Raw genomic sequence first — 22,825 nt, 5'->3', positions numbered from 1 at the left:
CTGACTCCTGTGAATGGGCCGAGCAAGGCATCAGGTGTATCCCTGGAGCTCAGAGTCTCCAGGGCTGGGAGGCACACCCAGGTGTTAGCGATGCAGCACAGTGAGCGTGGGGATGAAAAGACACACAGGTCTTCTGGCAGTGGTAGGAGCAAAAGGCCTGGCAGGAGCCGGGAGGAGATGTCAGGCAGACGTGGCAACTGGAGGAAGGTACAGAGGGGTGTGCTTGTGTTCATCTGCACGCACAGTCTGACATTGCAGCACAGAGCGCAGGCCGAGCAAGACAGGTAGAAACCAGACCTTGGCGGCTCCGAAGGGCCCTCATCACCTGTTTACATGATGAAAACATCCCAGACCAGCTTATAGAGTCAGTACTTTAGCGGCTCTACTGCGAGAACGTTCATTCAACAAAGCTGTTGAATGTGTACCATGTCCTTCCCGCCTTTCTAGGCCCGTCCTTCAGAACTCGCCGGCCTCCAGGCTCTCCAGGCACTCTCTGTTATTTTCCAATATCTGGCAAACAGCCTTTGGGTTTGCTTTCCTCCAGTTGCAGCCCAGATTTCTTACCCACCATTTATCACCTTCCTGCAAGGAGCTTTGGCTTCCTTACCCCTAGGGGCCACCTTGCATTTGCCTGGTGAAAGCCTGGTCTTGGAGCCCAGCCCCTCGCTCTGTCTGCACTTGCCCTGAAGGAGCTCAGAGTCCCTGCAGGGAATAACGCAGCTGACCTGACGCTCTTCACACCGAGTTCATGGCCACAATCCTCACCCAGCCGGCCTGCACCTAAAAAGCCTCACTACTAAAAGAATACTTTTCTGAATAAGTTTTGCTAAATGTTGTTAGGGATTTTTGCATGTCTCTTTATGAGTGAGACTGGCTTAGAACGCCTCTTTCTCTTGTTGTCTGGCTTGTGGTGTCAGGGTTTTCCTGAATTGATTCTGTTGTTATTTTGGTAGCTTCTTGAGCTCAATGATCATTTTATTTATTTTCGATTTTCTCTAAGGATTGCGTTTAGTGTTAAGTGTTTGTTGGATGAATGAATGAGAATCACGGAGAACACAAAAATGATAGACATGATCCTGCCCTTGGGGTGCGCTCCATCTGGTGGGGACAGACACGTGGACTTACGTCATGACACAAATTGTGTATGAATGAGTCACGTGCATAGGATGATGGTTTGTAGGCTGGGGAGTGATCCACACGTGGAGCTCAGCAAAAAGGTGCAGGTCGTGAAGTGTGATTCAGAGAAGGGGGCAGACAATCCCGGAAGGGAAAACGCCCGCATGAACGCACAGGGTTCTAGCCCCACCGAGTTATTCTTTTCTGCCCTCTCCAGTGTTTTCATGTATGACGTGGGCACCGAAGTTTGAATGATGACTTATTTAGGAAAACGCCTGCATGAACGCACAGGGTTCTAGTCCCGCAGAGTTATTCTTTTCTGCCTTCCCCAGTGTTTTCATGTATAGTGTGGGCACCGAATTTTGAATGATGACTTATTTAGCGTGAAGAGTACAAGCTTGAAATCCCATACTTTCCTGGTTTTGGAAGCCTCTGAGCACACAGGTAATTGAATCCGTCTGCTGAACCTGTAGTGCGGGTTTATCGCTACCTGCTTGTGTTCTGTCCTCATTTCGTGGTGGTGGGGTTTTGACTTTGGCTCCTTAGAGGTAGGGATGTAATTTTCTTTTCATTATAAGTTTAAAATTGGTCTAAAATGTGAGCGTGTTTGTTCCGATATTGTCTGCATTCCCTTTTCTCTTCTGGAAATGGGTCACTGGAAAATTAATGGGTTTTGATGATGATATTTAATACTTCGGAGCCTTTAACAGAATGATCACAAACATGGCATAAACTGTAGTGTAAAGCTGTGTTATTTTAGGAAGGTTAGATCTATCGCTGAGATTCTCCTATGAAGTCAGTGTGACAAGAGCATATAGCAGGTACAGCAAGCACATTTGTTCTAGAAAACGGAAAGCCCTAGAAGAAAACAGAGGGCATTGACTTAACAAAGGTTGGTGTTCAGATACCTGTCAAGGGCTTTACGGTGTCCGTCGTCCCTTATGTACGGCTCGTGGATCTCAGAACTGAGCACTGGACGAATCCTTGCCCCATTTGAGGACTGGGCTGCATTGTGAGAACGGAAACTGCTCCACAGGCCGGGCTCCTTTGTTTGGCTGCAGAAGCCTGGATTTTAGGATTATTCACGGCAACTATATTACGACAAATATATTTGTTCCTTTATTTACTTGTTCCCAATTTTCCACGTCTAACTTACTAGACTTTCATCTGTTTTCTGTGTGAACTACCTCAGTATCCTTTTGGAAAGTGGGGGGAGGAAATTTAAAAATCAACCTGGAAACCCAGGACTGCCCCTCGAGGGGGACATTGCCCTGCAGCACGTGAGGGGCTGTCGTGGACCCTTGGTCATCTTCCCATTCTAAGGCTGTTAGGTGGGCAGAGTAGCAGCTATCTGTAAGATCGAGTGCTGAGTTTTCTTTTAAAAAAGAAGTAGTTTTTTAAAACATTGTTAAAATTGAAGTATAGTTGATTTACAGTGTTGTGTTGCTTTCATGTATATAGCAAAGTGATTCAGTTATACACATATGTGGACGTGTATATTCTTTCTCAGATTATTTTCCGTTATAGGTTATTACAAGATATTGAGTATAATTCCCTGTGCTGTACAGCAGGTCCTTGTTGTGTACCTATCGTGTATATAGCAGTGTGTATATGTTAATCCCAAACCCCTAATTTATCTCCGCTGCCCACTCACTATCCTCTTTGGTAACCATAAGTTTGTTTTCTGTGTCTGTGGGCCTATTTCTGTTTTGTAAATACATTGATTTGTATCATTTTTTAGATTCCACATATAAATAATATCATACGATACTTGTCTTTCTCTTTCTGACTTACTTTGCCTAGTATGATAATCTCTAGGTCCATCCGTGTTGCTGCAAATGGCAGTATTTCATTCTTTTTTATGGCTGAGTAGTATTCCATTGTATATATGTACCACATCTTCTATCCATTCACCTATCAATGGACACTTAGTTTGCTTCCTTGTCTTGGCTGTTGTGAATAGTGCTGAATGTATCTTTTTGGATTAGAGTTTTGTCTGGATATATGCCCAGGAGTGGGACTGCAGGATCACACGGTCTAAATCTGCAAGTGTTTTCTTAAATGTACTGACAGTATGAAGCAGAGACTCTGTCCTGACTCTTCTATGAACTGAACACAAATACACACAGAGCTTTTGACCTGCAGACTATCAGACTTGAATGGAGGCATCTGTTGATGTGTCTGGTGGTCCAGGAAACCTTCATGTGCTGGAGATACAGAGATGAGCTGAGCGTGAGTTTCTGCGAGTGGCGAAGGCAGACGTGCCAGTGAACAGGATACAGTGACTGTAACAGTCCTCACCGGGAAAATGGAATCTGTTCCCTGGCTCAGCCCAAGCCCCCATGTCATCCTGGATTCCACCGGCATCAACCCCTCCTGCTTGCGTTCCAGTAGGGCAGCGATCCCTCTGCTATTAAACTGCCCAACTTTCAGGCGCACCTGTATCTCTCCATCAGCACTGTGCAAAGAGTCAGGAAAACCACAATACCTGAGATGGGAAAGTGGGATGCAGGTGGCAGCCTGGGAAGGCATGAGGGCTGGAAGGGCAGGTGAGACACTTGTATTCATAGGGATCCTGACCTCAGCAAGGGAGTGAAATGAACAGATATGCACTTGAGACTCACTGCTAGTGATGGAATAAAATGTACGGACTGAAAACGGAGCCGGAATAGCCATAGTGGAGGAGAGGCCCGTCCTGAGGCCACTGCAACGCTCCCAGCGAGGGGCAGGTGGGGCGCAATTGGGTTCAAGAGCTGCTGCATGTCACTGATTCTGTGACAGGCATTTTCCCCATCTTTGAGGCTCTGAAGTACGGGCACATCTTTGGCTGATGGCATCTTGGCTGTTGTGCTGCAGGTTCATCTGTTGTCACGGTGAACTTGGCCACAGCTGCTCACTTTACTGTCTCTCCAGTTGAGGAGGTGCATGGCTGACACTACACATGGTGAGCTTACTTGCTGTGTAAATGTCCTCGAAAGGATTTTGCTGTGATTAGGAATTGAAATGAAAGTTATTATATACGTATGGAAATTCATAAAGATAGAAACAGAAAGATGTGCTGTTATTTGTTATTAGTGGGGTATATTCTCCTTCAATTCCATATGTTTTTGCAGAAGAACAGCCAATTCTTTTATGGACCCAGGAAAGGGAGATACCCACACATAGCGGAGCTATCAGCTTCAGTAACCTCTTACTGTGTAAAGAGCCATCCTGGGGACTTCCCTGGTGGCGCAGTGGTTGAGAGTCCGCCTGCCGATGCAGGGGACACGGGTTCGTGCCCCGGGCCGGGAAGATCCCACGTGCCGCAGAGCGGCTGGGCCCGTGAGCCATGGCTGCTGAGCCTGCGCGTCCGGAGCCTGTGCTCCACAACAGGAGAGGCCATGACAGTGAGAGGCCCGCGTACCTCAAAAAAAAAAAAATAGTAATCCACCTGCCGATGCAGGGGACATGGGTTTGAGCCCTGGTCCGGGAAGATCCCACGTGCCATGGAGCAACTAAGCCCGTGTGCCACAACTACTGAGCCTGCGCTGTAGAGCCTGGGAGCCACAGCTACTGAGCCTGCGTGCCTATAGCCTGTGCTCCGCAACAAGAGAAGCCCCTGATCACTGCAGCTAGAGAAAGCCTGCGTGCAACAATGAAGACCCAACGCAACCAAAAATAAATAAAATTTAAAAAAAAAAGAGCCATCCTCAAACCTAGGGGTGTGAAACAACAATGATTTGTTACTTCTCTAGGTTCTGTGGGTTCTGTGGGTTGGCTGGGTGGTTTGGGCCAGTTCACCGGGTTACTTATGCAGCTGCATCTAGCTGGAGGATCCGCTGGGCTGGGTTGTGTAAGGCCATATCACCACGTCTGGAAGCTGGTGCTGGTGGTCGGCACCTCTGTTTTCCTCCAAGTGGGGGTGGAGAAATAGGCTCTCCCTCGGTGGAGAAGTGCAGCCGGGTATTCACTTTTCACACTGCCTGTGCATCGGGGGAGGGGCTTTGCGGCCAGGGGCAGCCCACCACGCTTGTTTGCGTTTTGTTGCTGAGATTGGTGCAGAGGGTTGCCTCCCGTGCTCCAGGCAAGAAAGCACCAGCCTCAAGATGTGCAGAGCAGCTCGGAAGAGAATTCCAGGGGTAATGGAGGAGCCCTCTTTCTGTCCCGTGGAAAAGCACAGGTGGCTTTGAGGCAGAAATGGTTCAGAAGAGCCAGACTCAAGATGTAAAACCTTGGGAGGATGCAAGTCATTTATTTATTGACTGTCTCCCCTTCCTTTTGCACAGGTGTGATATTGATAAATATCTATGTCTAAGTAGTTCCAAAAGGCCTTTTTCAGGAAGTATAGATAGAAGAAAGAACTTCTAGGTAATAAGGAAGCACCATGACATGGTTTAAAGGGCAGGTTGATTTCTTTATTAGCGACACAGGTCATGACCACGTGTCTTACGATTCTTGGCATCTTGATTCGGTGAAATGGGAAGGAAAACAATGGGAAGGAACACGGGTGCGTCTAGATGGCCGTGGAGTGTGAGAAAGTGGAAAAGTCAGGGAGGACCCCAGGTTCCCCGGGGCAACACTGGTGGATCGTGGTGTCAGCAGCAGAGACCTGGGCCCCCCGGGGAAGGTGGAGGAGGGTTTAGGTGTTGGTCCGTGCGTGCTAGATTAGCACACTCACCAAATGAGAGGCCAGGGGAGATGTGCGAGATGCTATTCAGGAAGGAAGGTTTTTGTTTTTGTTTTTGTTTTTTTGGAGCAGAGAAAGGTTCACCGCAGGGCCAAGCAAGGAGAATGGGTGGCCTGTGCTCAGAACCCCCCGAACTCCCAGAAAAGTGTTGTTGATGTCAAATAGAATCCCGTATAATGTGTAGTAGAGGACAGACCTGCTCCTGTATTTGTGTGGGATTATCATTGTGGATTCTTTAATGAGCAAAAAGACGAACTTTCTCTGGATCTAACTGGATGCCAGTGGGTGAATCTTATCTACATATTATGATAACAGATTTTTTTTTTTTCTTAGTAAACCAGTGGCTCCCACCCAGGGAAAGCCCAGGCCTTCAGAGTAAGCATTCTGGACTCTGACTTCCTTGGTTGGAATCCTGCCTCTGCTGAAGCTCTCAGGGTCTCTGTCAGTGAAACCTGGTTCCTCCCTTTTGCTTCCTATTTACCCCCCACCAGGATTTCTGTCATCAGACTTGCCTCAGTGGGCATGAATTTCTAATTTAAGCTAATATAGACACCCTAACAGAGTTCTAAAAAAATTGAAGAGTGAAGCTGTTTGCTTCTTACATCTAGATTTCCACTGAGCACAGAATGAAAGATTTAATCTTGATTTAGCAGAACTTTAAATCACACTTATGAAAATGCCCGTTTCCAAGAAAATGGCAAAGAAATCATATGGGTGCATTTTAACTGATTAGCACACTTGAACCGTATTTGGGATGTAGTCTGCCTTATTTGATTGGCTCAGTTCACTTTATTGGTTGATTCAAATATTTGAATGTTGGAAAACACGTCATTAGGAGGCTGCCAATGCCTTAAATGGTCCAATTAACAGAAGCCATGACTCTCTGAGTCCAATGAAAGTAACTGAATGCAGCTACTCTTATTTGTTACATCAAATTCAGTTTTATAGCAACTGCATTTATGGTGCAGTTACCTTCCGAAGAGGGTATCTGTTACCTTCCAGAGAAGTTAAGGTTAATTTAATAAGTGCTTAAAATTGCATTCGTGTATTAAAATGAACATTTTAGGGTGCAAGCCTCTGTAAAATGTCAGTAAGTAGTTAATAAGCATTGTCTTTATAGCATACCCGCAGTCAGAATGTTAATATCACCTACCTCTCTTTGGCTATAAAGCCCAAGTGTTGGTGGCAGACAGCAATGAACTGAGATCAAGCATCGGCACCCTAAGTGTGAGGGCGTGTGGGGTCTGACACCCACGCTTTAGTAACCGGGTTGAGACTGTGAAGTTCAGTGTGAGACGTAAATACTTTGGAACTGACGTTTGCAGGCTGGTGATGTCAAGTCCACACCACATCGCACAGCAGTCAGGCGGTGTTTGTCCTCATCTTCCAGCAGCCTGGAGATGCAACAGTCAGGTTTAAGTGTTAGCAAGTCTTCTATGTTAATAATTCTCAAAGCAGGGACTGGTTCATTGGTGGAAGACTTGACCCGCGTTGGAGCCAGGCCGCTCCCTTGGGAGCCGGGGAAGTGCCTTTTGCCAGCAGGCCTGTTGTTTTCTACCTGAGGATGGATTGACTCTGAACTGCCTTGTTATGGTCATCAATTAGACGCTGTCTGATTCATCCCAGGTTACCTTGGGAGGCTGCCTTTCGTGTGCCGGAGCCAGATGACCTGTTACAGTGACATTAAAACAGCTAGATTGATTGACGGGGGCTCTGGAGAAAAATAATATTTCTTAAAGCACCACAGAGAAATAAGCCCAGTGTGCCTCAGGTATATTTTCCAAAAATACTTTTAATAGGAAGAAAGATGAAGGAAATTGAAAGGAAGTACTATGGCCTTTGTAACTAGAGCCCACGATGATGTCAGAGGGGCTGGGATGTGAGGACGGAGAGGAGGGTCGGAGGCGTGACGCTCATTTCCTCGTGTTGGAAAGCAGGGGATTCTGATTCCCGCTTATCTGCTGTTTTCCAAGAATGGCTGTAAATCCGTGTGGCTCTGATAATGAAAAGACACCAGAGTGTCCACACGTGCCAAGTGCCGGGCGTGTGAAGATGCAGGCCGCCCTGCCTCGGTCCTTGGGGAGCTTTCAGGCAGAGAGAGAGAGAGTTACATAGTGGAAACTGCAGGCCTGTGGCCGTGGAGCTGTGGACAGAGCGGGCTGGGAGCGGGGCCGGGTTTCTCTCTAGGGACAAGATGACACTGGAGTTAGGATCCGCAGGTGAGTTTGCCAGACCCCAGAGGAGGGAACCCTTCTGGAGAAACACAGGGATTTGGAAGCGCTGGCCTGTCGGGGAATAGCAAGGCGTGTGGGCCCGCAGGTAAGGGCCCCTGTGCCTGGGTGCGGTGCTGGGAGTTTGGGCTTCGTCCCGAGGGAAACAGACCTGGAGGGCCTGCAGAGGAGGTGTGCATGCTGTCCCCTCCCAGACCTGTGCCCCTTCCCTGGAGACCCCCTCCTTGCCTCCCACTGGTCCACCACCATTTCCCCACGGCTCTCAGGACGCAGACCTGCCCACCCATCACATGCACCTCCAGCATTTCATGGAGTGCTTCTGTCTGCCCCGCCAGGTTCTAAAACCTTTACTGGGGTGAAGCTCTGCAGACCTCATGACCACCCCAAAGAGGCAGTATTATCAGTCCCATGTCATCGAGACGCCTTGGGACAGCGTGGTGGGGTGATGTGCTAGGTGCAGAGCTGCTGCGTGAGGGAGGGGACGGCGCTCAGTGTTGAGCACCTACTGTGTGCCAGGTCCAGGGTGGCTGGAGGGATTGGCTAAGAAAGTCTGAGACACCGGGCCTTTGGGCAAGGCTGCTTCTTCCCCACCGCCAAGTCCAGGATCCCAGCTCCACCCAGGCTCTTACGTCCCTTTCCAGTTCCCGTCACACCTGTGCTGGGGACGCGCTGGGTGTGGGCCTGCATACACTTCAGGTCCTGTGTGTCTCGTCCCACTCCGCTAGGTGTGGGTGGTCACACTTGCTAGGTATGTGGGTCTAGTCTTACACTTTGTAGGGTCTTGATGTATTTCTCAGGAGTTTATTTACATGTTTTAAAGTGGAATTTGTGTAAATATTTTGTTTTCTTTCTATACTTTTTCCAACTTATGTTACAGTTTGCTCTGTTTAAATAATTAAGATCATCTACTTAAATGTGAGTTACAGCTGGTTTCAAAGGTGAGCAGGTCAAGATCATGCCGGAATGAAAGGGCAGTGCAGGGAGTTTGGTCAGAGCTGTCAGTTTGCTTGTCCTGCCGGTGGCGTTGGCTGGACGGACGAGGAGAGGCTGGTGGTCCCCGTCCCCAACCAGGCAGACAGTTGTCCTGGGATCCGGCTGTGACACCTGAGATGGGACACGAGTGTGTAGGATCCAGTCAGGGACACGTAACCTTCACCTAATTATGCAGAAACACCGAGCCAACCTTAGATTCTTCCTATAAAACCAAAGAAAACAGGCCTGTGTTCTTCAAAAATTCAGTGTCACGTAAGACGAAGAAAGTCTGAGGACTGGGTCCAGGTAAGAGGGGATGAAGGGGACACGACACCTAGACACGGTGTGTGACCCTGGACTAGTCTGTGCTCGAGGGAAGGTCCACAAAGGATGTCGTTGCATGGAGACCAGATGGAGTGTGGATGGCGGATTAGCTAGAAAGCCTGCGTCAAGGCCGACTTCTTGAATGGGGTGACCGTCCTGTGGTTCTGCAGGGGCGTCTGTCTCTGTGGTCAGGAAACCACCCGACAGTGTAAATAGATCACGTGTCTTCAGTACTCAGTCTAAGGGACTCAGCCGTAAATGTGCGTGGTTCACGCAACTTCCTCCTAAGTAGTTTAGAGAAAATACGTGTTTAATACAAACATGAATGGGAGCTACTCCTAGCAGCCCCTCACCTTTCCTTGTCTGGAGAATGCCAGATTTTCAGCTGTTCTCCTCCTCCTCTGTCTGCATCTTCCTGCTCAGAGCATTGAATCGGCAGACATTTACTGAGCAACTGTTACGATCGCTTAATTGAACACATGTACATATCGAGAGCCTGCCGTTCGTTTAGGGCCAGGAATGTGCGGACGGTGGGCCTGGGTCCTGGAACTGCGTGTGGAGGTGTACGGGACCCGGCAGGGGGGCCCTGGAGGTCAGGCGTGGATGGGGATTTGAAGGATGAGTCTTAGGTCAGGAGGCAGGGCATGGGGGGGAGTTCCAGGTGCAGCTGAGCTCTGTAGGAAGGCGTGGGGTATGCAAAGCCTGCGGTGAAAGGGTGTGAGGAGTGGGCTGTGCAGGCAGGTAGGCTTAGAGCTTGAAGGGCTTTGGAACATCCTCATAAAGTTGGGACCACTCCCTGAAGTGTTTGAAAGGGGGGCGTGATCAGATTCACAGCAGCCCTGTTCACTTATGCATTCAGCAGGTACTTACTGAGTGCCTACTCTGTGCCAGGCACTGTCCCAGGCTCTGGGATCCATTATGAGAAAAGCAGACACACACACGTAACCCCTGCCCTCATGGAGAGTCTAATGCCTCATGGAGACAGGTGAACAATGAACGTATAAATAAATTATCTGTAGATTGAGTTAAGTGCTGGGGAAAATATGGAGAAGGGTAAGGAAGGGAACTTTTTTTTTTTTAAGAAGGGGGGTCCAAGGTATTTTATGCTTCCATATTTTTTTTGTTGTCCTGTCGGCATACGATTCCTCTTGTCTGATGGATTGCTGAGGTCAGTGGTAGGGAAGTGCCCCGTTGTGAAAGGGGGACAGAGCACTGGCGGGAGAGAGAACTGCTGCAAAGTGTCCCAGGGAACCAGTGAGTTAGTGCATCCTGCCAGGTCTAACTCTTGAAGGATGGTACCTTCTTTGTTAATTCAGAGACATTTAAAATGGGGGGAAATAGGGAGGGAGCCGTCAGGGTGGCTCTCGCTGAGAAGGAGAGGTTTGAGCCAACGCTTGACAAGAGGCCAAACCCATGCCACTCTGATTTCCCTGGATTTCACAGGAATGAGGTGTTTTAGAATCTTGCATTCCCTTCATGTGCTTGTTAGGCAAAGTATGAGATTAAACAATAAAACTGGCCTAATGACGTGACGCCCGCCTTCACCTGCCGTCCTGCCCCCCCGGGAGTTCTTGTTTCCACAGCTCCTGGGGTGGTCAAACCGCGATGGGTGTGGTTTGCTCTGTGCTCTCTGCACAGCATCCTCGCTGCTTTTGTGTCCTCGTAACGAGGCTGGGTAATATTTCCTTGTCACTGTCCTCTGAGTGCTGTTTCAGAGATAATAAAATAAATATATGGCCTCTTTATCTTAGAGGCCAAAGATACGGAAAATGCTTGTGACAAGGAGATGTGAGTAACACCGAGAAGAATCTAGTAGGTTTCCCGAATCCCAGCCCCCAGCTGCCTCTAAGGCACAAGCACCATATATCATCTTCTGTTTCTGAAACCAGTCCTGCAAAGATCTTGTTTCCTGTGTTCATGAGCATGATTTCAACTTGCAGGAAAGCCTCCTAAAATAGGTAGAAAGATTTTGCTCGGCTCCTATATATGTGGTTGAAGGACTATTTTCACACTTTAATTTCCACAAGGAAAAAAAACCCCTAGTAGTTTGCATAATACACTATAATGCCATATATAAATGGCACAAGGTAGGTGTTTTTAGTTTGACATTTTCTTAAGTGACACAGAGAGCTCACAAGAAATATCTATTTATATAGTTTTGCCTGTATTCATTTCCAAATACTTCAGTAAAGATGGAAAAAGGGAGAACTAAAAAAGATGGCTTGTATATAAAGATGGGATATATCTGGGATAGAATTGGAATAGAATTGGGATGGTGCTAAGAATTAGTTCATCTTACACTGTGATCTAGTTATGCTTTGTTATTATAGTTTATAGATTTCTTTAGAAATCTAAGTTCCCCTCAATTGTAACCCAAACACACCTGCCACGCATCAATTTTTTAATCAGAGATGCTCCATCCTGCTCTGTGGTTCCAGCAGTGATAGTTTGGTGGTTGTCATGGAAGCGATTTTTATTAGGCTGTAAGGAGTATCTCTAAAGCCCCAGCGACCTCTGCAGACCTGCCTGTCCCCCTTCTAATGCAGACCCTCCTTTCCCAGGCACCACGCGGCCACCTTCATTTGGGAAGAGAATAGCTTCCCTTCCTGGTGAGCTGCTGCCCCCTGGGAGGAGGGAGGGGAGTATTTTTGCCACTTTACAGAAGAGAAATGGAGGCGACAGCCTGGTCCAGATGGTGGGAGAAGGGGGGCCTCTTGGAGGCATCTGGGTCCCATCCCACTGTTCACTCGAGGAGCGTGTGCTTTCCCTGGGCCTTCTCAAAATAACCGATTAGACTCACTGTACGCCTCCGTCCCAACACGCTCTTCATTCTTTGTTTGTACCTTAAGAGGATCCCAAGGTGAAAGAAACTCATAAATACGACAGCGTTCCACCCAAAGCACTGGATTCTATTTTTTACGCCAAAGAAGGAAAGAAGAAACCAAAGGCAGAACCTTTAATCCACAGCGGGGCAGGTAATGTGACATTCTGTGTTGCTGTTGGCAATTCGAAATGCTGCCGGGTCACGAATCTGCTTTTCCAGACCAATTTCATCCTGCAAAGATATGACTTGTAACGATCTGATTTAAAAACCCGACTCGTAACTGTCTGACTTGTTAATAAATTGTTCGGCATGTAGGGCCATGGTAGGGGGAGTAGAAAAGTAAAATTTCAGGGCTGAGGGCGACGGGATTCTCCTACTAGGAAGCCCTCCAAGATAAACGCAGGATTTAAAAGTAATTCTGGGGGCTTCCCTGGTGGCGCAGTGGTTGAGAGTCCGCCTGCCGATGCAGGGGACACGGGTTTGTGCCCCGGTCTGGGAAGATCCCACATGCCACGGAGCGTCTGGGCCCATGAGCCATGGCCGCTGAGCCTGCGCGTCCGGAGCCTGTGCTCCGCAATGGGAGAGGCCACAGCAGTGAGAGGCCTGCGTACCGCAAAAAAAAAAAAAAAAAGAAAAAAAGTAATTCTATCATCTCTGTGGACCTCTGGGAAGGCATATTGTCCTTTAAGGACCAATGACACTGAAAACAGCCAACAAACATATCAACCTTTTGAGGGAAACATGAACATAAAAGCCATCAGAACCCACTGTTTGGGTTTACTTTTTGAGTATGAGAGACTTTTAAAAGATTGAACTTCAGAAGTGATTTTAAAACGAAATAATTTAAAATACACTCCTTTCAGTCCTACTCCTATTCTTACTACTACTGCTACTACCAGTAGTATTACTGTTACTACCATTATCAGTACTACTGTTACTACTACAGTTAGTGCTACTGTTCCTACTATTATGAGCTCTGACTGGGGGCCAGGCTCTGAAGGAGGTGCTTTCTGTGACTGTGTCATCTGCAGGTGTGATGGATACCTACAAGACTTAAGTCCCCTGGTTGGTTGTGGAGAAGAGAGGGAGATGGCGGGAAGGAGGGCTTCCCTTGCCTTCTCCGCAGCATCTGACAAGTTTGCAAGTCATTTCTCTTAAGCTGTCTTCTCCCTCGGCTCCCAGTACCACACAGAACGACTCAGGTTTTCTTCTCTTTGCTCCCCGTTTCTTAGCTTCCTGTGTGTGCTTCAGGCTACAGAGTGGGGCGTTTCCCTAACGCTTTTCTCTGGCTTCTCCCCCTCTCCTGGCTCTCCCCATCCCATGACAGATGCGTCATCCTGCTGTGCACCAGGCGCTGGTCCGGACACGCAGGTGTTCAGGCATGTTCCTTTCATCCTCGGAGCTCATGTCCTGGCAGGCGAGGCAGATGCGTGAGCACAGAGGCCACGCTGTTCTACTCCACCCTCACGGGGCTCATCACGGAGCCTACTGAACCTATACTACCTGAAATTCTGTAATATATTAACAGTAATAGAAAATTTAATCACCGAGTAAAATGTCTTTCTTGGGAAAACATACCCTCCAGGAGTGGCCTGGGCTGCCGGGGAGAGCGTGGCCTGCTGGGACTCAGATTCCAGCTGTGGCCCTCATGAGCCTGTGACCTGGGCACATTCCTTACCTGAAAACGGATGTCGTAGGTGTGTCTGAGGATTGCCATGAGTATTAATATCAAAGGCATGGGTAGAGGAGCCCCTGGGACACAGTGGGTGCCCGCCCTCTCCTCTCCTCTTCCATCCCTTATCCTCCAGCCCAGGGCTCGGGGGATGGTTCTTCCGGAACCGGGGCCAGGAAGGGCCAGAATGGACCCCGTGAGGGGTGGGGAGGTCCAGGACTCTTGACTGAGGAATGGAATGGGCTGTGATCACATCTGTCTCCTTTTGGATGTTGAAGGAACTGGCTAGCCCACTTCTTTTTCCTCTGCTGTCACCTGTTGCTTCTGATCGGGGTGAGGATAAACTTTTCAGGAACCTTGGGATTTTATAAGCATTTACTATTGATACATCCAGTTGTAGTGCCAATTAGATGATTTTGTCTGTCAGCCAAGTTGAGCGGCTTACAGTGTACGGATTCAACCCGTGTCGTTAAAGCCCGGTTCTTGAATATATTTTGAAGTAACGCATCTGTGTGTCCTTAAAATCTGATGTTGGTGTCTCGTGGTTGCTTTGCGCTTATTTCTAACTGAATGAACCGAGCGCACACTTGTCAAACATTCACTGTATTTTGTCTCTGGCCTGAGTCCCCTGGGGTTGGGACACAGGGATGACGGTGACTCCTGGGGTCTGGGACCTTTGTGGAGACAGTGCAGGTGTTGAGGGCCACTGAACCCAGCACCTCGAATGAAGCAACATCAAGGGTGGTCGGGAAATGCAGGGGAGGGGATGTGTGGGTCCCGGGGTCCCTCGGCCAGGCCGCCTGACAGTGACACAGGAAGCTCCAAGGATGCTGAGTTGTAACTCTGGTTTGGCTCAGAAAAGGTATAACGAACATCGGTTTGAAAACCCTGCCTGCATTATTTTTCTCCAGATGGTGACGTGTATGAAGCCCAGACTCCTAACAAGGAAACCCAAGGAGCACCAGAAGTTACGGGGGCCCCGGACGTGCATGTGGAGGTGCCTGTGGCCAGGTGGGTGGCGGGCACCGCAGGACTGTGCCCACTCCTTCTTACTGCCGCTCCGTCAGCCCAGCCTGCATCTCATCCCCAGCCCCTCCCCAGAGCTCTCCCTGGCCTCTAGAATGTTCTTTGTCCCCTGCAGTTAGCTACTGCTCATCTTTTAGATCCTATGCTGTGCATTTTCTTGTCTGCCCATCTTTCCCCCAAGGCTCTTCTGCTACCAGGACCCTTCTTAGCACACGTCACAGTTCGTGACAGCACTTCAGCCTTATTTGGTTGCTGTCCCTTTTCCGCGCTAAGCTGTAAGCTCCACAAGAAGGCCATGGTCTGCGCTGCTCACTTGTGTAGCCCCTGTTCCTAGCAGAGGTCCTGGCACGTAGGAGGCTCTTAGGAATCATCGGTGGAAGGGTGGGATGATGGTATAATCAGACCATGTGGTCGGGAATCATGCCTCTGCCCCTTCCTAGCTTCCCGACCTCAGGCCTCAGTCTCCTTGTGCATGTGGCGGAGATGATGTCACCGTGCAGGTCAGCCTGGGCACCAAGTGAAGTGTTAGTGCCCAGTCCAGGGCCTGGCGCACCGTGGACCCTCTCTCTCTGTGTCCCTCTTCCTGGCCTCATGGAGGAGAGGGGTGGAGTCCTGCGTGGGACAGGACGACTGGAGGGGAGAGGTGATGGGGAGAGGGGCTCACTTTGAGGCCTGGTGCCTGGACAGGAGCAGAAGCAAAGGGCCCCAGGCCCGAGTCGGAGGCCTGGGTTCCAGCTGGCTCTGCCCCGCTCCCCCCAGTGCACCCAGCAGGTCTCCAGGGCCTCCGGGCCCCAATCCTGGGCCTCAAAGGGGAGTCTGTGCCGAAACGCATGACTTTGCCTCTGGTATCTACCTGGAGGCATTAAAGGTCCATTTCCAATTATAGGCTTTTGATAAAATAATTTATATTCTGTATAAGGTCAGTATTAGCATTTGAGTCCCATTTTTGTTCCTCTTAAATAAAGTGGGTCCCAGCCCTGCGCTTGCCCCGAATCACAGGAACCAGCGAGCTTTCCTGCTCCGCTTTCAGTACTAATCACTTTTAACCTTGTCGTTTATTTTTAACTTCTGCAATTTTTTCCCTGTGATATATTTTTAAAATGTCATAACTGTCTTAATGTAGCAGTAGCCTTCCACTTCCTCTTGACATGTTGAACACTTTTCTCATATGTCCTGTTGTATTCCCTAAATTACTAGTAATATTATTCTTTTCCTCAACATGACAAGAAAATGACCCAAAGATTTGGTCTTCTCTTAAAACCCAAACTAACAGTTTAAATATTTTTATTGCATACTTAAGAATTTTATAGTAATAATATTAAGACATTTTAGGCAGTTACTTTTTTATACCAAATTTATCATCCACACTTCCACCTCCAACATGAATTATTGTTATTGATCTATTATTGTGTGTTTTCTGGGCTGTACGCTGAGAGTGTTTGGCACAGTTTTAAATGGAGGTAAAGTCCTAGTGTGTCAAATAGTGTTTCCACACTGTTTGGGAACAGTAAACGTAGATTTCCGTTGCTCGCATATTTGAGTTCCATTGAGTTTGAGGCTGTGGAGTGAGATGGATTTCCCCAGACTGGTGTGTGGTCTGATGGGGGGAAGCGGTGTCCACACCACACGACAGGGGCTGCGCACCTGGAGAACCGCCCGAGAGGCGCTGGCCTTCATTTGTGTTCTGGTGCTAAGCTCTTGGAGCCACTGGTCTCCTTGTGGAAGGAGGGGAGGGTACTTGTTTTCATGCCCTTAGGACTTTCTGGTTCATAATGAAGAACGGTTGGCCTTTATATTAAACGATTTGATTGTGGTGGTTGGTGCCTTTTATCATAACCTGGAGCGCTTTTCTCATGCTTTTGAGTGACTCGCTTTAAGCTGTGGGCGTCTCATCATTCCCTGAATGGCTGGTGGCTGCAGCATTGCGCTTTCTCCACTTCTGTGTTGCCGGAAGGATAAAATGTTACAAGATATAACATCCCAACTAGTCAATTTATGAATTTGGAGTCAAACTGAGATGGACGAAGGGAGCCTCAGGAATGAGGACCCCTCCGGGTCCAAGGGGGCATGTGTGGTTTGTTCAGCCTGTTGGTAGCTGATGATGCCTGTGAATAACAGGGTCGCAGGTCAGGGTTGAGGCCACTCAGACCGTCCTGCAGCAGCGTCGGCCTGCGACACCGCACTCCCGCTGCTGAGTGAAGGTTGAAGTTGAGGTTCGGGTGAGTGTGGAAGGCGGGCTGTCCCTTGTTCTTGCCGGGTGCCGTCGTGTAACATCCGCTTTTTTCGTGATGGTGAGCGAGGCTGACTGTGGCCTCTTAACCTTTCCTTCACTCCAGTGCCTAGAAGCTTCCCCCCAGGACTTCTGAGTCGGTCAGGAACTCCTTGGAGCTGTGCAGAGAGGGCAGGGCAGCTGCGTTGGAGCACGGGGCAGGGGTGTCGGGTGCTCAGTGGTAAGGAGAAATCATCAGCTGTTTAGAGTGTTGGTCTTCCTGACAGTCCAGGAAGGCTGTTAATGCTGCCTTTAGACCTGCGCTCTGATTCCTAAGATGCTCCCACTCTTCTGGCTCTGCCTCCCGATCCTTTTCTCTTTAATTTACCCACAGAGCGATACATGCTTCCAACCAGACGTGTCACTTTTTCTGTCCTCCTACGTCAGCCACTTGGTTTTCCACCACCTGACACCTTTGCAGTTGATTTCAAAGAGCCGCTCATTTTCCTGCGTATGTTGGAAGGTGCGTGCTTACGTTCCAGGGCCTCTGGTCGTAAAAGCTTATTCTGGAGAACAAACTTGACATTGGGACCCTTGTAGAATTCTGTTGACATCCATCTTTGGCTCATGAGAGAATCAGGATCGAGGTGCCGGGTGAGAGAAGCTGTGCTCTGGGTTAATGGAGTGATTTCAGTGCCTGTATCATGAATGGTGAAGCTCAAGCCACTGAACCCTGTTTGTCCTGAACCAAGTGGTTCCTGAACAGGACGAAAGGCTAAGCTGTGGAAAAGATAATGAAAGTGAAAGGGAGAGAATGCTAGGGGTTGGGACTCTGGCTGTGGCAAGACATTAGAAGGCGTTTTACTGATGGTCAACCATGGTGACAGGGACTATGCCATGGGCGTTAGTCACCTTTTTCCTCTTCTATGCTGCACTGTCTCCTTTTGAGTTTTCACTTTTAAGAAATTATGATTTCCTTTCAGTGCCTCGTTTCTCACTGGCTTTAGTAGCGGTTAATGTATCCCCTTGCCATCCACCGCCCCCTCCAACCTTTGTTTATCCGAGCTTGAGTGGAGGACAAGGGTGATTGAGTTAACTGTCTGCTTCATCAGCCTCGATTCTCCCAGAGTGCTGACTTCTTACACCAGCTTCTATTTTAAAGTCCTGAGTTATTATACCTCAATGTTAAGGAAATGATTGTTAGCACTTGTAATATGCACAAAAGTGACATCCAGATATTAAGACCTTGATGTTGAAGTTCTGTCTGATTTAAGGACTACATTTGTCACAAAGTAATATCTTCTGCCAGATTTAAGATTCTATTTATTTGTTTAATATTTTAAAATTAATTAATTAATTTACTTTTGGCTGTGTTGGGTCTCCATTGTTGTGTGCGGGTTTTCTCTAGTTGCGCCGAGTGGGGGCTGCTCTTCGTTGCGGTGCGCAGGCTTCTCATTGCAGTGGCTTCTCTTGTTGCGGAGCACGGGCTCTAGGCGCGCAGGCTTCAGTAGTTGTGGCGCACGGGCTTAGTTGCTCCGCGGCACGTGGGATCTTCCCGGACCAGGGCTCGAACCCGTGTCCCCTGCATTGGCAGGCGGATTCTTAACCACTGCACCACCAGGGGAGCCCCCTATATTTATTTTTATAAGTACTTTAAAAAGAGAAAAATGCCCAGAATTGCAGTCTCTGTTTAGCCGGGACCCTGACCTTTGATTCCTTTTGGGGGAAATAGTTCAGCATCTCTCCGCACATGCGCAGCTCTATTTTAGCAGAGTAGCTCTATGATATCATTTTGCATCAGGCAATAAGCAGGTGTATAAACCCCAGGTCTGCAGTTGATGCATGAGAAGGCTTGACTGAAATCACAGTGGGCTGAGTCCAGGTCTGACCTCTGCTGAAATTCACCTTTTTCAGGGAGTCCCAGAGAGTCCGGCAGGAAGAGAGAGGGCTTTTCCTTAGATTCTCCAGCAGCTACCAGAGTGGTCACCCCCCACTGCACTTGCCGTAGTTCACTTCACTCCAGAGATAAGCTAAGAATAAGACGCTAACTGCAGTAAAACCAAAATAATGTGGACTAATTAGGAGAAGGTCCGTCTGAATTTGTGTAATCTCTGAATTGTTTAATTAGAAAAAACATAACGCAGCTTTAAAGCTTTGTTACTTTCAGCTGCAGAGTGGCTCAGACTAAGCTCATATCTGTCCTTGGGGTTCCCACATTAATGAATAAATTAAAAAGTGTAATTAGCACTATTAGGATGCCTTTAGCTGTAAAGAACAGAAAACCTAAGGAGAAGTGGCTTAAACAATAGGGGACACTCACCACGCATGTACTAGAGGTCTAGAGGCTCCCGGCAAAAGCCACAAAGGTTCCAGAGTTGCAGCCCAGCAGCTTGTGGGGTCACTGAGGGCTCGTCTTCCCAGGGCTCCACTGCCTTCCGCAGCACGTCGACTTTCGGCCTCGGGCTTGTTTCCTTAAGACATTACTTAGGCTCCGGGCGGTACATGGAGACGCGTGAACATCCACAGGAAGGAGAGAGAGACCGTTTCCTTCCCTGAGACTTTTGCAAATAGTGAGAAAAGTCTTTACTACATATTGCTGAATCAGTGAACGAGTCAGCGATCCGCGTCACATCAATTATTCTGTGAAAGAATGTGCTTTGGACTTCTCTTGAAGTGCAGTTTCATCAGCCCCAGCGAGCTTTCTTCGTCATGGCTCCTTCTCTGTGTAGACCATAGAGAGAACGCTCATGTAGTCGGGGTCTGAGTTCTCAGAAGGTTTGGGTGACTGAGGTCTGGGCTAATGGGATCGACTGTATTGAGCGCACTTGTCTACACAGCCGCAGAGCTCAGCGCTGCACGTTCAGGGGTCAGCGGGCAGGAGCCGTCGGGTCCTTGGGGCCTGTCGCTAACATCAATTCTGGTCACTCGGTAAGAGCTGGCTTCTCCACCCACTTTAGTTCAGGTGTAGCTACGTGACCTGCCGTCACCGATGACGGGTGACACTTCCAGGCAGAGGCATTAAGAGCCAGCATGGACTTGGCCACGTGCCTTCTTTGACTCTGAGGTCGAGGAAACAGCAGGACTCGGAGTCTCCTGGGTGACTGATGAACGGGGGGCCTTCACCAGCCCACCTGTTCCCACTGACACAGACACGTAATGGAAGGAGCCCCCGTGGGCACCTTTATTTTGGCCCCAGGACCACACGATGTTCCCCCGGTGTGGAGAAAGGTTCCAGGACACCAAGTATGGTAGCCTGCTGCCTTTTGCCAGCAAGTTATGACAACCGGGAGATTATCCACAGGGGGAGTGTGCACCCGGCCGGGGGCAGCGGGACCAGCCAGGCCGTGGTGGTGCCCCTTGGGCCCAGAGGAAGAGGGTGCTGCTCAGGTCCCCAGGGGTGCGCTGAGAAGTACAGAGGCATCTGCAGTGACCACTCTCTCTGTTCGACACAAAAGGGATTTATAGTGTCTCAAAGTTTTCTCCAACAGTTTTATTAAACAGGTTTGTTACCAAAAGTGGCGTCTGGCTGTTTGCTGCTCGAAAGCCAATACTCGAGGGCAAAGTTGGTGGAAAGGAAAGTTTGCTTTATTCTGGAGGCGGCAACTGGGGGTGGGCGGTGGGAGGCTGGGCTCGTGTCTAAAGGCCGATTCCCGCACCGCTCACCATCAGGGGGTAAGAGCTTTCACAGGCGGAGGGAGGGGGCTTCCTGCGGGAACAGCACAGTCGGCTCTGACGGTCATCTTGAAATTGGTCATCGGTGCTCTGACCAGCATCATCTTGATTGTTTTAAGTACAGTTAGTCTTCAGTTCCAGGGTCGGTTTGTTCCCATTTCTTTGAGACCAAGTCTCAGAATTGTGGCAGCTTGTGTCATGGCTACAGTCTGGTCATCGTGGAGTTCACTTCTCCCACCTGGTGGGGTTTTCAGTGTCTACAAGACAGCTCCCAGGACATGGCTCACATTATTATCTATAGCCCTTGAGGAGGGACTAAAGGTCCTTGACTCTGCTAATGACTAAACTATTATTATTTTGTCCTGTTTGTTTTCCTTTGCTTTGCATTTTCTCACTTCTCTGGTTAAAGTTATTCTTTGGCTAGAGTTTTCCTGCAGACAAGGCTGCTGGAGGACGCGGATGGGGAAAGACTATAGGTCCCTCCCCGTTTCAGGCTGGCCCTTGGTTGGAGGAGCCAAAGGTAAGAATGCAGAGCAGACGCAGCCTTGGACTTGAAGTAACCACTGTGGAAACACGGGTGACCTTTCAGCTTTACCTGTAGAAATGGTCAGAAAGTCACGTGGCTTCACGCGCTCTTTGCTTCTTTAAAGGACTTTGATACAGGTTGACTGCGACTAAATCTAACACGCGGCGCGTTTTCTCCCCAGAAACCAGCCGAGATAGTGAACGAAGAGACGCGCAGTCACTGCCTGATTTTGAAAGCGACGAGGTGAGTGAATTCTACTTTTATTTTGTACTTGATGGCTTGAGGCTAAGGCGCCTTTTCATCCTTTTAACACGTTGGGTGGAGCTCTTGTTTGATGGAGAAGGGGTCAGAGAGCCAAGTCATTCCAGGATACGAATCAGCACAGGGTTGGACCAGAGCGTTCCTCTTCTGCAGGCTGTACCTCACATCAGGTCTCTTGTGTGTCAGAAATTACGGTAGTTTTCGTGGCTTCTACACTAGTCTTTGCCACCTTTTACTATACTTCCAGTCACAGACTGAAAAGCTCTTTTTTCCAACATCTTTCAAGATATATTTTTAGAGGGGGAGGAAGGAGAGGAAGGAAGGACAGGGGAGCCATGGCAGCAGGCGTGGGGAGGCTCCGTTGTCCCGGATACCTTGGACATTGGTTTTGTGGGTAGTCAGTGTTGTGTAGACGGCACGTCTGGGCTGCGGACATGTGCAGCACACGCTCTATAGATGGCAGCACGAGCTAGCGCAGAACGCGCTGTGTGGTTTGTGTTTGTCCAGTTGCTTTACATGTGCCGTCAACGCGGGAAGCATGTCTTTCCATGGTACGTGATGAGATTACGTGACTAATCTGTGTAAAATGTGTGTATTGGGAAAACAAAATTTACTTTAAATTCTTTAGTCGAGGGATATTTCACAACTAAAACTTGTATATTTTTTTTTTTTTTTTTTTTTTTTTTTTGTGGTATGTGGGCCTCACACTGTTGTGGCCTCTCCCGTTGCGGAGCACAGGCTCCGGACACGCAGGCTCTGCGGCCATGGCTCAGCGGCCATGGCTCACGAGCCCAGCCGCTCCGCGGCATGTGGGATCTTCCCAGACCGGGGCACGAACCCGTGTCCCCTGCATCAGCAGGCGAACTCTCAACCACTGCGCCACCAGGGAAGCCCAAAACTTGTATATTTTTAAGGTGCACAATTTGATATACGTATCCATTGTGAGATAAGCGCCGTAATCAAGCTAATTAACATAGCTGTGTGTGTGTGTGTGTGTGTGTGTGTGTGTGTGTGTGGTGAAAACATTCAAGACAAGAGTTACTTTAAATATACAATTCATGTAGCTAAGAAGCAGACTTTTGGGAGCTTGTTTTTAAAATTCTGTCTCTGGATTTTCTTTTCAAGGTGGTTTCTTGCTTTTAGATTTTTGGCTCCAGGCAGGAGGTCATGTAACAAATCTGGGCTATTGAATCTGTTCTGATGACAGACTATGAAGAAATCTGTGGATGTGATGGCGTTGCAAGTGAGCCTCTCCTGCTCTGAGACGTGCCCCGCAGCATCCTGGCTCCGCGTTTAAAAAGAGGGAGCCCAGTCGGCTCCTGGGTC

At 48.8% G+C, this 22,825-nt stretch overlaps 1 protein-coding gene across 1 annotated transcript in view; it reads left to right on the top strand.

The window, feature by feature from the left end:
- Positions 1 to 21,458, top strand: part of DCDC2C (doublecortin domain containing 2C) — a 57,340-nt gene extending 35,882 nt beyond the window's left edge. The window contains 3 exon segments of the mRNA XM_049695816.1: positions 12,159 to 12,284; positions 14,717 to 14,816; positions 21,420 to 21,458. Of these exon segments, the coding sequence (XP_049551773.1) occupies positions 12,159 to 12,284; positions 14,717 to 14,816; positions 21,420 to 21,435 (242 nt within the window). The 3' untranslated portion in view covers positions 21,436 to 21,458.
- The last annotated feature ends 1,367 nt before the right edge of the window (positions 21,459 to 22,825 follow it).

This window comes from Orcinus orca, chromosome 13, assembly GCF_937001465.1.
Source record: "Orcinus orca chromosome 13, mOrcOrc1.1, whole genome shotgun sequence".
Classification (NCBI taxonomy): domain Eukaryota; kingdom Metazoa; phylum Chordata; class Mammalia; order Artiodactyla; family Delphinidae; genus Orcinus; species Orcinus orca.
The sequence above is the reverse complement of the archived record's forward strand: the minus strand, read 5'-3'. Positions and strand labels throughout refer to the sequence as shown.